Raw genomic sequence first — 15,092 nt, forward strand, 5'->3', positions numbered from 1 at the left:
AAGCACTCACCCCAAATCCCCCCCTAACTGGCCTTCAGGCTGGGCCCCCTTAGCCCATAACAAGGTTACAGATATATAGAAACATTGGGGTAACAGTCACCCCGCTATAGTTCCAGGGGTACCCAGGGCACAAATAAGCACTCACCCCAAATCCCTCCCGATGTCCAAAGAAAAGGGAAAAAAGGAAGCTACCCAGCATGCACTGCTCTCAGCCACTCACTCACTGTCAGTTCTATTCAGTAACAAGTAGAAAGCAGTAAAACTCTGCAGGCAGATCCACTGAGCTCTGTAATCCCATTTCCCTTTATTCTGGTGCCCACATGCGGCTGCTCCTGCACTGCCAGCTCTCCTGATCTGCATCTGCCCACCAGCAATATGGCCGCCTCTCTGGGGCAGGGACAACTCTGAGAGGGAAGCCATTGTTTGATTGGTCTGAAACCGAACCAGCTCATTGGCTAAAGGGCGGAGCTGCCTTCCCAGGGGGAGGGGCGAGAGATCTTTGTGCTTCTGTGTTTACCCAGACCGGATAGAGGGAAAGGCTGAACCCTTCCTGTAACTGCCTTATTCTGTGTCCCTGGGCTGCTGGGTAAGTGATTTTCCCTCCTCCTCCTCCTCCTCCTCCTCCCTGCACTGTCTGTGGGACTGGGGGTTAATCCCGCTGCAGGGGCTGATAGAGAGGGGCGGCTGTGGGACTGGGGGTTAATCCCGCTGCAGGGGCTGATAGAGAGGGGCGGCTGTGGGACTGGGGGTTAATCCCGCTGCAGGGGCTGATAGAGAGGGGCGGCTGTGGGACTGGGGGTTAATCCCGCTGCAGGGGCTGATAGAGAGGGGCGGCTGTGGGACTGGGGGTTAATCCCGCTGCAGGGGCTGATAGAGAGGGGCGGCTGTGGGACTGGGGGTTAATCCCGCTGCAGGGGCCGATAGAGAGGGGCGGCTGTGGGACTGGGGGTTAATCCCGCTGCAGGGGCCGATAGAGAGGGGCGGCTGTGGGACTGGGGGTTAATCCCGCTGCAGGGGCTGATAGAGAGGGGCGGCTGTGGGACTGGGGGTTAATCCCGCTGCAGGGGCCGATAGAGAGGGGGGGCTGTGGGACTGGGGGTTAATCCCGCTGCAGGGGCTGATAGAGAGGGGCGGCTGTGGGACTGGGGGTTAATCCCGCTGCAGGGGCTGATAGAGAGGGGCGGCTGTGGGACTGGGGGTTAATCCCGCTGCAGGGGCTGATAGAGAGGGGCGGCTGTGGGACTGGGGGTTAATCCCGCTGCAGGGGCTGATAGAGAGGGGCGGCTGTGGGACTGGGGGTTAATCCCGCTGCAGGGGCTGATAGAGAGGGGCAGTTTACTGATTGGATAAACCCCTCCCTGTACAACATGTATTTATTGCACTAATATCAGAGGGGGGGCCCAAGCGCAGCCCCACAGGCAGCTTTATATGGTGGGTTTCTGTTCCTTGCTGTCAGGTTCTCCAGAGATGGAACCAAGGAGGTTAGAGGGGAAATGGGAGAATGAAGAGCCGGACACTGAGGAGCCTCTGCCCACAATAAAGAGGGAAATGGATCCCGTTCCTGGGGCCGGTGAGTAACGTTTCTGTAGGACACAGACCATCTGGTTACACAGAGCTCAGCTTTGCTGGGGGGACAGGAAGGGTTAAACCCCAGCAGGAGGTTCTGCCCTACAGACATAATTCCCAGTATAATTCCTTACTCCCAGCTTTACATGACAGTGCCCATTACTTACTGGCAGGTGCCCCAGAGCCACAACCACAAATGTTACAGATAAAGAAAGAAGAACCGGACCCTGAATATCATCAGACCCCAAGGGAAAGCTGGACAGCACCACCTACTGATGGGGGTAAGTAGCCAGTATTTATTTAGTGTTAAAGGAGAAGGAAAGGCATTTGGGCATGTTACTGCCAATAGGTTTAACACATTAGTACCACCTAGAACCCTATATTTATTCTGCAGGAACCATTCCCATACCTGAGTAACAGCTTTAGAAGCTTTCTCTGTTTGCTTAAGATAGCAGCTGCCATTTTAGGTAGCTTCCTGTCTGCAGTCTCTGGCTGTTATAGCTGAGATCACACATTCCTAAGGGGGGGGGGGGGAGTTCTTAGCATTCTGGTGGGAGGGGGGAGCAGGAGAGGGGAGAGAGCTGCGCAGACTCTGGCCGAGGGAATTAAGGAGGTTTCTGAGAGAGGAAGTCAGACACTGGAACATCATGTTTACAAAAAAAAGAGACAAGAAATCCTGTGTTTCTTTCGATAGAGGACTCAGTGCAGCTGTGAGTGCTTATGGCTGTATTTACACAGGCCTTTCTGATAAAGCTACTGAGTTTGTACCTTTCCTTCTCCTTTAAAGGATAACTAAGCTTTTCATTTTGAAATCCCCTTAATTGACTCTGTACAGCCCCAGAATAACTTACCTTTCTCCCTGCATGAAGATTTCTTTGTTTCTCTATTACAGGCAGCTGAACTGCAGCTTTAAGGAGAACAGTCAGTTTCCAGTTAACAACAGGAATGTGTTAGAGTGTTAAGTGTTAAATGACCAGAAACAGTAGTTTTAAAACTGTGCACGAGCCACTGACTTTCTGAAAAGCGCAAAGCCCCATGGGAAAAAAATAGCCTAACTTATCCGAGATTTCGTCTCAACCAATTGAATGTGCAGGAGAAGAACGGGGAACGTGGAAGAGAAGGGTTTTTTCCATTATTAGAGAAGGACTCCAAGGGGCACATTTACTAACCCACGAACGGGTCGAATGCGTCCGATTGCGTTTTTTTCGTAATGATCGGTAATTTTGCAATTTTTTTCGGCGTCTTTACGATTTTTGCGTAAAAACGCGAGTTTTTTGGCGTCTTTACGAAAGTTGCGCAAAGTCGCGATTTTTTCGTAGCGTTAACACTTGCGCGCAAAGTCGCGCCTTTTTCGTAGCGTTAAAACTTACGCGAAACGTCGCGCCTTTTAAGTTTTAACGCTACGAAAAAGGCGCGACTTTGCGCGCAAGTGTTAACGCTACGAAAAAATCGCGACTTTGCGCAACTTTCGTAAAGACGCCGAAAAACTCGCGTTTTTACGCAAAAATCGTAAAGACGCCGAAAAACTCACGTTTTTACGCAAAAATCATAAAGACGCCGAAAAAATCGCAAAAAATACGAAAAAGTTGCAAAATGTTCGTTTCCAATCGGAATTTTTCCAATTCGGATTCGAAATCGTGTCTTAGTAAATCAGCCCCCTAGTGTACGGAGCTTCAGCCCGTGACCAGGGGCCATTTACATTCGGTGGGATGGACTTGCGGGGAGATTAGATTTCAGTTATGTCATTACACTTAGCGCTCTAAACCCATTCCTATTGTTAACTGAAAGCTGACAGGTTCTCTTTAAGGCTGATGTCCCACGGAGCCGGTTAGTTGCCTGAGATCTCTCCTACTGCAGATCACTAACCGCTCCGTAGCGGATGGAAAGGCCGACTTATCACTTCCAAAGTCAGTTTTCTCCCGCAGGCAACTTCGGGCGACTTCAGAAAGCCTAAGGGATACGCAGGCGACTCCTATTGTTGCCAGTGGAAAGGCATTTCAGACCGTTTAGTCGCCCGCGGTAACAGAGATCTATTGTGGGTAACTAACTCACTCCGTGGGACATCAGCCTTACTGTCTTCCTTGTCCCCTTTACTCCTTCTCTCTCCGACTATGAAGAGGTGCCAACTGGGCATGCTCACTGCCGCTGCTCCAATTAAACTCACTCAGGCATGCCCAGTAGGCACTTCTTTGAGGTCTTCATAGTCTTAGACCGAGACCCTTGTGCTTTATACACAGTAAGGTGAGGCACCTCCTTACTCGCAGCTTTATACGGCCCTGTCTCACCCTTACTCCCAGCTTTACACGGCCCTGTCTCTCCCTTACTCCCAGCTTTACACGGCCCTGTCTCTCCCTTACTCCCAGCTTTACACGGCCCTGTCTCTCCCTTACTCGCAGCTTTACACGGCCCTGTCTCTCCCTTACTCCCAGCTTTACACGGCCCTGTCTCTCCCTTACTCCCAGCTTTACACGGCCCTGTCTCTCCCTTACTCCCAGCTTTACACGGCCCTGTCTCTCCCTTACTCCCAGCTTTACACGGCCCTGTCTATCCCTTACTCCCAGCTTTACACGGCCCTGTCTATCCCTTACTCGCAGCTTTACACGGCCCTGTCTCTCCCTTACTCCCAGCTTTACACGGCTCTGTCTCTCCCTTACTCCCAGCTTTACACGGCCCTGTCTCTCCCTTACTCCCAGCTTTACACGGCCCTGTCTCTCCCTTACTCCCAGCTTTACACGGCCCTGTCTCTCCCTTACTCCCAGCTTTACACGGCCCTGTCTCTCCCTTACTCCCAGCTTTACACGGCCCTGTCTCTCCCTTACTCCCAGCTTTACACGGCCCTGTCTCTCCCTTACTCCCAGCTTTACACGGCCCTGTCTCTCCCTTACTCCCAGCTTTACACGGCCCTGTCTCTTCCTTACTGGCAGCTTCCCCAGAGGCACAGCCAGAAATATTACAGGTAAAGAATGAAGAGCCGGACACTGAGGAGCCTCTGCCCACAATAAAGAGGGAAATGGATCCCGTTCCTGGGGCCGGTGAGTAACGTTTCTGTAGGACACAGACCATCTGGTTACACAGAGCTCAGCTTTGCTGGGGGGACAGGAAGGGTTAAACCCCAGCAGGAGGTTCTGCCCTACAGACATAATTCCCAGTATAATTCCTTACTCCCAGCTTTACATGACAGTGCCCATTACTTACTGGCAGGTTCCCCAGAGCCACAACCACAAATGTTACAGATAAAGAAAGAAGAACCGGACCCTGAGGACCATCAGACCCCAATGGAAAGCTCAGCAGCGCCACTTACTGATGGGGGTAAGTAGCCAGTATTATTTTAGTGTTCAATGCTATATATACAGTGTAGCAAAGAGATAAGAGTTGAACTATGCAACACATATAATGGGGGGGGGCAGTGGCGGAAGTACTGGGGGGGAGGGGGCCGCCTGACACTCCCGCTGGGGGACAAACTGCCTCTGGGGGGGTGGGGGGTCCGGCTGAATGCCCTGCACCTGGGCCCAGGGATGACTAGTTACATTACTGTGGGGGGGGGGGGGGGATCCCTTAAGCCAGTAAATAAGCTGTGCCGGTCACACAAAGATATATATCAACTTGTGACTACTGTGGGGATAGTAACGTAAAGCATCACTTTTATATAAGGCATTTAGAGCATCAGACAGGGATCAATTAAACTCTGAATACCATCAGACCCCAATGGAAAGCTCAGCAGCGCCACTTACTGATGGGGGTAAGTATACAGTATTTAGTTAGTGTTAAAGGATAACTAAGCCTCTGTAACTCGCTCTGTGGGATATCAGCCTTACTGTCTTCCTTGTGGCCTTTATTCCTTCTCTCTCCGACTATGAAGAGGTGCCAACTGGGCATGCTCACTGCCTCTGCTCCAATTAAACTCACTCAGGCATGCCCAGTAGGCACTTCTTTGAGGTCTTCATAGTCAGAGAGAGAAGGGGAGGGCTCAGAAACCAAAAGGGGCGGGGCTTCACACTAAACAAGTTAAAGAGCTGCCATTGAACTGACTGTAATAGAGAAATAAATCTGGGCGCAGGGAGAAAGAATGTTATTCTGGGGGCTGTACAGGGTAAGTTTAAAGACTATTTTTAAAAACAAAATGAAGCAGTAAGGGCTGGGGCAGTATCTGAGGGAGGTCAGTTGGTTGAAAAAAGCATGTCTCTGTGATTGCCACTGTGATAAAACAAGTTTGGTGGGAAAAACTGGAATATTCTGATAAAGCTATGTGTAGGATAACCTGTATAGCCAGTCTGCTTCCTCTGATCTCTGAACCTTCCAAGGTAATTGACCCCTAGTCTGAGGGCACACAAGGCCAGGCCCCACTGTAACACAATACACATAGTTGCCCCCATGTCTCCTTGTGAGGGTTGTGTTCTGTCTGGGGCATGCACTAAGCTAAACTGGGCATGCTCACAAGCTGGCACTGCAAGTATGGCTTCTACTCCCAACTTTACACGGCCCTGTCTTATGTTTATTCCTCAGAGTCACAGCCAGAAATATTACAGATAAAGATAAAGGAAGAAGAACGAGACCCTGAGGACCATCAGAACCCAATGGAAAGCTCAGCAGCGCCACTTACTGATGGGGGTAAGACAATCTATGGCAGAGCCGCCCATCAGATTTCTAGATCCCGGCTGGGCAGCTGGAGGGCACGGCTCACGTTTCCCACTGGGAGTTATTTTCCCCCCTAACTTGCTGAGTGGCCATAGACTTATTTGAGTGGCACCACACAAGCCTAATGATTTAATCATCCCACCCACACTGGACATATGGGTCAGTCTCCCAGTAAGTGTAAAAAGACCAACTGAAACTGAGTAACAACACACACTGGGATCTGAGCTTTTCCCTAGAAATAAGAGAGACAAGAAGTGATCCCTAGTGAGGATCCCAGCGGCACTATTGTGCCCATAGCAGCCAGCGCCAAACGTTTGTGATGATGTTTCAGTGCTGACAGATAGTTTTTTCTAGGTGGCAACCAGGTATCGCGGTGCCTTCACCCAGGGAAGTTAAACTGCAGTTCCTCCAGGGCCCCCTAACTGCTGATTGGCTGGCATGCTACAGGCCCAGGGGCTGAGAAAGCAGCCAGTATGAAGTCAGAAGGAAATGGGAGATTTTTATTCCACATTAAAATTAGGGATTGTTTAGTATCATTGTCTGTATGATGAAGGGGGTTTTCAAAACTACATGATTTCTTCCTTATTGTTTGATATAACAGTTCCTTACAGATAATATCTATTCCCCCTCAGCTCTCTCCTGTTTGTTGTTATTAGGGGGGTACATGAAGGCGGAACCCAATTTAGACTCTGCTGAACTGCCCAAACCAGAGACTGACTCGGAGTCCGGCACAAGAGATGGCGATTGCTTAACAAGCTCTGATGGATCAGGTTTTATCTGTAAAGAATGTGGGGAAAGATTTTTTTTCTTACCTAGTTTTATTACACACATAAGAATCCACTCAGGGGAGGAACCATTCACCTGTTCAGATTGTGGGAAAATTTTTAAAAGAAAGGGCAGTCTTCTCACGCACCAGAAACTTCACTCAGAGCAGCACCCATTCACCTGTACGGAATGTGGGAAAAGATTTACTTCGGAGAAAAATCTCCAAACTCACCAAGTGATTCACGTGGAAAAGGACCCAATCACCTGTATGGAATGCGGGAAAAGATTTAGTTCAGAGAAGCGACTCCAACTTCACCAGATGATTCACATGGAAACCGACCCAATCACCTGTACAAAATGTGGGAAAAAGTTTACTTCAGAAAAAAGACTCCAATCTCACCAAACGGTTCACATGAAAAAGGAGCCAATCACCTGTACGGAATGCGGGAAAAGCTTTACCTCAAAGTCCACCCTTCGTGTACATCACAGAATTCACACGGGGGAGAAACCATTCACCTGTACTAAATGTGGGAAATGTTTTTCCAATAGGAACTGCCTCAAGAAGCATGAAATAACTCACAAAAACAATCCCTATGTATGTACTGAGTGTGACAAAATGTTTCCTGATTTGGAAAAGCTTCGCTTGCACCACGGAGTTCATATAGGTTTCAAATGTAAAGTATGTGGAAAATATTTTTCTCAGAAGAGCTACCTTAAAAAACATGAGAAAATTCACACAGGAGAGAAACCATTCAGCTGCACAGAATGTGGGAAAGGTTTTATTAAAAAGAGAGCCCTTCAAAAGCATCAAAGATGTCACACCGGAGAGAAACCATTCACCTGTTCAAAATGTGGGAGACGTTTTAATGAAAAGCACTCTCTTCTCATGCATGAAATGAATCACACGAGGAAGAGACCATTCACCTGTAAAGAATGTGGGAAAAACTTTTCTGCAAAATCCACATTTCACGTACACAAGAGATTCCATGCTAAAAACAAACCATTCAACTGTTCCGAATGCGGGAAGTGCTTTACTGAAAAGAAAATCCTTCGTGTACATGAAAGAATTCACACCGGGGAGAAACCGTTCATCTGTATAGAATGCGGGAAAGGTTTTTCTACAAAGAACTCCCTTATATTGCACCAAAGAGGTCACACTGGGGAGAAACCATTTACCTGCACAGAGTGTGGGAAATGTTTTACTAGAAAAGACAACCTTAAACTTCACCGGAAACTTCACACTGAAGCGAAACCATTCACCTTTAGAGGAGATGGAAAACACTTGACAGAAATGGGCAGCGTTTGCCAAGATGAATGAATTCACATCAGGGAGAAACCATTCACCTGTACAGAGTGTGGGAAATGTTTTACTGGAAAGAGCACCCTTAAACGCCACCATAGAGTTCACACTGGAGAGAAACCATTTACCTGTATGGAATGTGGGAAAAGCTTTGCTGGAAAATAGAACCTTGATGTGCACAAAGGAACTCACACTGGGAGAAACCATTCACGTGTACAGAATGACGGAAAAGGTTTCTTTTAAGACCACCCTTTACAAACACCCAGTAGATGCTTGGGAAAAACCTTAAATGGGTAGCTGGTGTGGTATCATTTTTTTTTTTAAGATTTTATTTTGCATATTTTCAATTACTTACAAACAATAAAGAAAAGAACCGAGAAAGAAAAGGAAAACGAAGACACAGGTACCCCAAATGGCATTCAATTTCTCTGGACAACCTCTTGCTACTAACTTTTGCCAGAATCGTAGGAGGATCTAGCGATTTCCAGTGCATTAAGATAGACTTTTTTATGCATAGTAAAGCAACTGCAAATAGCCTTGGCGAAGGCGAGCGGATCTTCTCCCGATATCCCCCACCTAGGGGTGGGCGATATCGGGAGAATCCAGGCTAATTCGATTGTTTGGCCCTTGGCCTATGACGGGCATAGGCAAAGTCGGTCCGGGGATCACATCAACGAGCCGATGTGGTCCCCGATCCGACTAGATTTTCTAACCTGCCCGATGGAGATCTCCCCGATTTCAGGCCAGATATCGGTCAGGCAGGCCCGTGGGTAGTGCCCATACATGGGCCGATTAGCTGCCAAATCGGTCTAAGGGACCCGTATCGGCAGCTAGAATTGGCCCGTGTATGGGGACCTTTAGCTTCTCATTGATAAACACCTCGCCCCAGAATCTCTGTATTACCGTATAGGTCCAAAAGACATGAAACATGGTGCCAATGTCTGCTCTGCATTTGGGGCATTGGTCAGACACATTATTATACATTTTAGCCAGACGATAAGGGGTCAGATATACTCTGCATAAGAGCATCAGACCACATCTCATCATCTAATGGTGTGCCATTTGGTCTTGGTTTTTCCCAGAGGGGAGGGACCTGCTGAGGCTAGTATAGTGTAGAACCAGGAAAGGGGTTTGGTCAGGTCTTGCCTATGAAGGTACACCTCCAGGGTTGACTCAGCTAGACTTATAGGCCTTGCGGGGAATTGTATGTTAAATGCATGTCGAAGCTGTAAGTGTCTAACGAGCATGTCTACGGGAGGTGGACTTGCCGTAGCAGGTCATAATTTTTACATTCACCACCAGTAACTATATCCCCAAGAGTTTTGATACTCAGCTGTGCCCATCTAGCAATATCTGGGCGCTGAAGTGAGGGAGATGCTTCTTACCCCACAGTGGGGTTCGAGTGGGGACCAGGGGCCACACGCTAATTTCTGAGACTTCTGAAAGGCCTGCACCACTGTAACTATAGCGGGTATAATAGGATAATGGGAGGAAATTCCTCGGTAGGGAAGTTTGGCCTGGGCCTCAAAGGAACCCATTGTAGCTGCTTCTAGAACTACTGCCGGATTATCCATATCAGAACTACTGCCGGATTATCCATATCAGATAAGAACCACCAGTGTGCGTAGACTAGCTGGGCTGCAAGAAAGTAAAGTCTGAGGTTAGGTAGGGCCCCCTCCAGGTGTAGAGACTTGGAGAATCTTAATGTTCAGGCGAGGATGGTCTCCTGCTCACAAGAAACCCCGGACTATTTTCTCCACTCCATTAAACCACTGGGCCCGGGTAGTAATAGGGCAATTACGTAGGACGTACAGAAACGAAGGGAAGAAAATCATCTTAAATATGTTGGTTCTACCAGTTAAAGAGAGAGCTAAGTCCTGCCATATACTGACGTTATTAGTCGGTGCCTGCACGACAGGGTTCCGGTCTGCTTGTCCTATCTGGGTCCATATGGTCCTTTGTGCCGAGATAAGTAAATGAAGACACAAACTGCAGTCGTGATATACAGTCTGGTGTGTTTGGGGGAGAGGGTCAATGGGGAATATAATCAATTTGGAATAATTAGTCTTAAGTCCAGAGAACTGTCCAAATTTAGAGACCTCTAGGAGATTTTCTAGGGCCTGATGTGTATTTGCCAAATATACCAGTAAGTCATCAGCATAGAGTAGACCCACTGTCTCATCATTTCCCAAATACGAATGGCCAGAGGCTAAATAGCCAAAGCAAAAAGCATTGGGGAGAGGGGGCAACCATGACGGGTACCCCTATCCAACGTCATGCTTTCAGATAGCCTTCTATTGACCAGGATTCTGGCCCATGGATAAGCATAAAGCATCTGAATCTGGGGCCAAATTCAGTGGTTTAGTGTTTCCCAGAGACATTGCCACTTGATGGTATCAAAGGCTTTTTCAGTGTCCAGTGACACTACAATTCTATTACCAGAATTCCCATGTTGTATAGATAAGTTAGTGAATAAGCGCCGTATATTATATATGTCGGTAGCAATGGAGCCTGTCTGATTGGGGTGAATTAGCTGTGTTGGTGTGGGATATTAAAGGTGATAGAACATCACTGGGCTGTATAATACTAATAACATACACTTCTGGCTATAAAATGGTCTCAGTTATGTTGGGCAAGTGTGGCCCCCAACTCTGCACAGTCAGGAGAAATATTTAGCCCATAGATACAGGGAGGCAGCTGCTGCCAGAGCCGTGTTTCTCAGGCTTATAGCCTATTCTGGTGCTGCCCAATTGTTTCAGGTTAGTGAGCTGATCATATAATATATCTCAGTGCCAAACAGTCACACCAAGGGGATTGTGTACTTGGTAAGCGGGACGGGGGTTATAATCCCTTGGGGTGTCACAGGAGCAACAGTTTAATAGCCCTAAATTATGTGTTCATATAAAGTGCAGGAAACCATGAGGAAGAGGAGGAGACGCTCAGGGGGAGGAGTCACTGTGCAATTGCTGATACACAGCAGGGGCTTCTGGGTACAGGCAGAGAAGCACAAATATTATACTGGGATTCACACAGTTACTACTGGGGCAAAATGGGAATTGCTGGGGGCAAATGAGCCAGAGATGTGACCCAAATGGCAGCGGTTCCTGATATCCCTAATGGGCTGAGGGAAATGGGACAGTTGGAACGTCATTCCTCAAGTGTCTTCAGTTTCCCTAATAAACATAAACCTCTAACCATTAACTCCAGGAAAGAATGAATGAAATAAAGGAACATGGAAACTATCCCTGCAGTTGGTCTGGTTTATTTTCATTGTTGGCAAATAGGTAAAGGGGGAGGGGAAATAAGAGGCTGGGGGTCAGTGGTGGGAGGGAGGGAGAGGAGGGGTTTCCCACCAGGTGCAGAAGTCATGTGACAGGGGGCAATAGTATAGGGGGGGGCAAAGGTCTGGGCTGTTAGTCCCAATGTTCTGCAACTGATTGTATGGCCGTACCGTATGTAGAGCAGTTTCTGGAGATTGCTTGCACCCATGGCATTCATATGGGATTGGCGGAAATGGGAAATAAGTTGGTACCAAGGAGCAGATCTGTACAGCGGCCCCTCCCTCTGTGAGGCCCCAAAGGAGCCAATGAATGGAGTTTCTACTGGCACCGCTATGTGTTGGGGGAGGGGCCCAGCACCAACATGTGACTGTCTGGCTGCAAGGGAATAGAACCTTATGGGGGGGTTACGCCTCATCTGCCGGCGCTGAAGTATCTAGAGACCCTGGGGGCTGGTACCCATACAGGGATGTGCCATGAAGGGAAGGGATATATGTTACACAGTTAGGGGGAAAGGCCAACGTCCTTCAGCCCCTCCCAATATACCCCAGTACTGCGCTTATACTCACACCTACCTATCATATACTATATATTTATATATACACATACCTACTGTATATACACTAATTTCTATAATAACTGACTATAGTTCCTAGTGTAACCCTTTATTGGCACTAACACCCAGGGCTACACTGGGGCACTAACAGTATAGATCCCAGGCCCTGCTAAGTGGGAGATTTGCTGTTTGGTTATGTTATGTGCCTCCACCCAGGGCTAAAGCAGGGGCAAATGGGCAACTCCCCGGGGAGTGTAGCAGCAGCAGTGATTACTATACCCAATGTAAAAGACAATAAACTGCACAATATGTGATCATATTAGCATGAAAATATATGAAGGACAATTCCAACACATTAGACCGTATATCAGTAGGCCCAAGGGATTCTGGGAACAAATTCCTTGAGGCTCCTAAAAACATCCCATTTCCATGGGTTTATCCTATAGGCTAAAGCTCCCCCACTGGGATTTTGAAGCAGAAGCCGGGATAATAGCTGATCAGATTCCCAACTACAGACCGGTTTCACCCTTCTTGGGGCTCATCAGTGTAGCGCAGGGTTTCCTGATCAGCTTAGGGAGAGCCGGGAGGGGGGGTTCAAAATGGTTGAGTAGACCGCCTCATACGTATGCAAATAGACCAAAGGGAATTTGTTCCCAGAATCCCTTTGGTCTATTTGCATACGTATGTGGCGGTCTCCCCAACCCCTGGACTTGTTTGTGAATCCCCACTCCTGGCAGTATATCAGTGAGTCCCACCTTGTATGAAATTGTCCACTGTCACTTTAAAGGAGACATATTGGATAAATGGGAAAACCCCTAACCCTGTAGGCAATTATGAATAATATCCGGTGCTGGTTTCCCTTTGGGCTAAACATTAACCCTATCTGTAACAATGGCCCCTTTATTGGAGCTCCCTATAGATCCTCTCAGGTCCCTGTCTGGGTTTCACATGAGGGGTGGGCGTGTCCTAACGGTCCCTGCCAGAAGCACAGTAGGAGGGGGAGAGCCAATCACAGCCCTGCAGTCACACAAGCACAGACAGGCTTCAGTTCCCTATCAGGTCAGCCTAGCTGCTGATTGGTTCCTATCCTACAGTGCAGGGTACGGAGGGCCGCCGGCTCCCCAGCTCACCCAGAGAATTCAGCCAGCAGGAAGTGGCACAGATGGGCGGGGCTAGTGAGGTTTGGGGGAATTTCTCAATAAATCAGTCAGAAACACAACTTTAAGCACAATCCTTCTATATCTACAGGAGTATAATTCCCTGGTACATTCATCATTTTTATAGGATATGTCTCCTTTAAGAACACTAAGGGGGGAATTCACAAAAGAGAGAGCCCTTTGTTGGAGTAAAAGTGGTGTAAAAACTGGTGGAAAACACTTTCTCCAGATTCACAAACAGAAATCCGCCTAAATTCCGTTTTTGCTGAAAGAAAGACAGTTTACAGACACTTTTGTGAATTTGTCGTTTAAACGGCATTTATACATCGTTTTAACGACATTTTTTCCCAACATTTTCAAAATGGAGTAAAGCTCAGTGTAACTGTCAGACCAAATCTAAGCTCTTCTGTTCTGTTTCCCCCAGTCTCCATTTCCCACCTCTGGTGGGGGCCCCATTGGGGGGTCAGTAACATATTAATGGGGATCAGCAGCCTATTGTTAGGGGGCAAGTCTCTGTCTCACCCTAATACAATAGGGGCAAAAAGCCTCATTAACATTTTATAAACAAGTAAAACACTGATTAAAAAAAAAGTTCAATTTTTTATATTATTTTATCCTATATATAAAACGTTTCCCCTCACATTTGCGTTGTTATGCCAGTTTTGACTGAATGAGGCAATTACATTTTGGGGCTGATTCACTAAAGGTCGATATAACGAGTTCTATTTATAGCTTTTGTTAAAAATTTTATCGCTTCTTATTTTTTGCGACTTAATGCGCGATTCACTATAGGATACTTGCGTTAATTAAGACACAATGTTGTTTGCGTTATTTAACTCACGATGAGAGTTTTTCTTGCGTTATTTTCCGCGTCTGCTTTTTTCCTGCCGTGTGATATATTACTTGTAGCAGCAGTGCCCCCTCTTTAATCCCTTCACTGACACTCGCCCCAACTTATCTGGGCCCCCATAGCATGTCCAGAACTACAGAACTGCTTAAAGGAACAGTAACACCAAAAAATGAAAGTGTATAAAAGTAACTAAAATAGAATGTGCTGCTGCCCTGCACTGGTAAAAGTTGTGTGTTTACTTCAGAAAGTCTACTATAATTTATATAAATAAGCTGCTATGTAGCCATGGGGGCAGTCATTCAAAGGAGAAAAGGCACAGGAACATAGCAGATAACAGATAAAACACTATTGTATTCTACACAACTTGTCTGTTATCTGCTATGTAACCTGTGCCTTTTCTCCTTTTTTCCAGCTTGAATGGCTGCCCCCGTGGCTACACAGCAGCTTATTATATAAATTATAGTAATGTTACTGTAGCAAACACACCAGTTTTACCAGTGCAGGGCAACAGTGCATTATATTTTTATTACTTTAAAGTTCTTTCATTTTTTAGTGTTACTGTTCCTTTAACATCATTGGTCCCCACCTGTCAGGAGCAGCCTCGGGTGGGTGGCTGGCAGGTACAGCCACAGGTGGGTGGCTGGCAGGTAGGAGCCTATATGCTGTGTAATATGGATATAAAGGGTACTGTTGTATATAGGCAGAAGGCATATTGAGATGCAGAGAATTTATTAAGGATTCAGCAAGAAATACAAGTCCATAAAACAGGCCAGTGGTCAGAGGCAGGCGGCAAAACAATACAAGTCCGTTAAGCAGGCAGAGGGTCAGGACTGGCAGCAGGCAAGGAGGGTCCGAATAACAGGCAGTGGTCAGGGGCAGGCTGAAGACAGAGAGGAGTCAAATAAACAGGCCGAGGTCAACTACCGGGAGATCCAACAGAAGTCAGGGACAGGAGACGAGGAACGGAACCAGGCAGGAGTCAGGC

At 47.4% G+C, this 15,092-nt stretch overlaps 3 protein-coding genes across 4 annotated transcripts in view; all 3 read left to right on the plus strand.

Moving 5' to 3' along the window:
* Positions 1 to 15,092, plus strand: part of LOC101733242 (oocyte zinc finger protein XlCOF6-like) — a 255,372-nt gene that overhangs the window by 97,294 nt on the left and 142,986 nt on the right. The window lies entirely within an intron of this gene.
* LOC101732837 (oocyte zinc finger protein XlCOF6) overlaps positions 1 to 15,092 on the plus strand; it is a 148,509-nt gene that overhangs the window by 18,019 nt on the left and 115,398 nt on the right. Inside the window, exons 3-4 of the mRNA XM_031904331.1 lie at positions 4,791 to 4,875; positions 6,070 to 6,174. Coding sequence (XP_031760191.1) covers positions 4,791 to 4,875; positions 6,070 to 6,174 — 190 coding nt within the window. The remainder of the gene's footprint in view (positions 1 to 4,790; positions 4,876 to 6,069; positions 6,175 to 15,092) is intronic.
* The window catches only part of LOC116411612 (oocyte zinc finger protein XlCOF6-like), a 24,628-nt gene continuing 9,720 nt past the window's right edge, over positions 185 to 15,092 (plus strand). The window contains exons 1-2 of one of the 2 annotated variants that reach the window (XM_031904224.1): positions 185 to 586; positions 6,858 to 6,971. In XM_031904224.1, the coding sequence (XP_031760084.1) occupies positions 6,866 to 6,971 (106 nt within the window). In that variant the 5' untranslated portion in view covers positions 185 to 586; positions 6,858 to 6,865. Of the gene's footprint in view, positions 587 to 1,535; positions 1,571 to 6,857; positions 6,972 to 15,092 lie in introns of those variants that run through there. The other variant, XM_031904223.1, reaches the window with a different exon arrangement.

The sequence above is a fragment of the Xenopus tropicalis genome, chromosome 6 (assembly GCF_000004195.4).
Source record: "Xenopus tropicalis strain Nigerian chromosome 6, UCB_Xtro_10.0, whole genome shotgun sequence".
NCBI lineage: Eukaryota > Metazoa > Chordata > Amphibia > Anura > Pipidae > Xenopus > Xenopus tropicalis.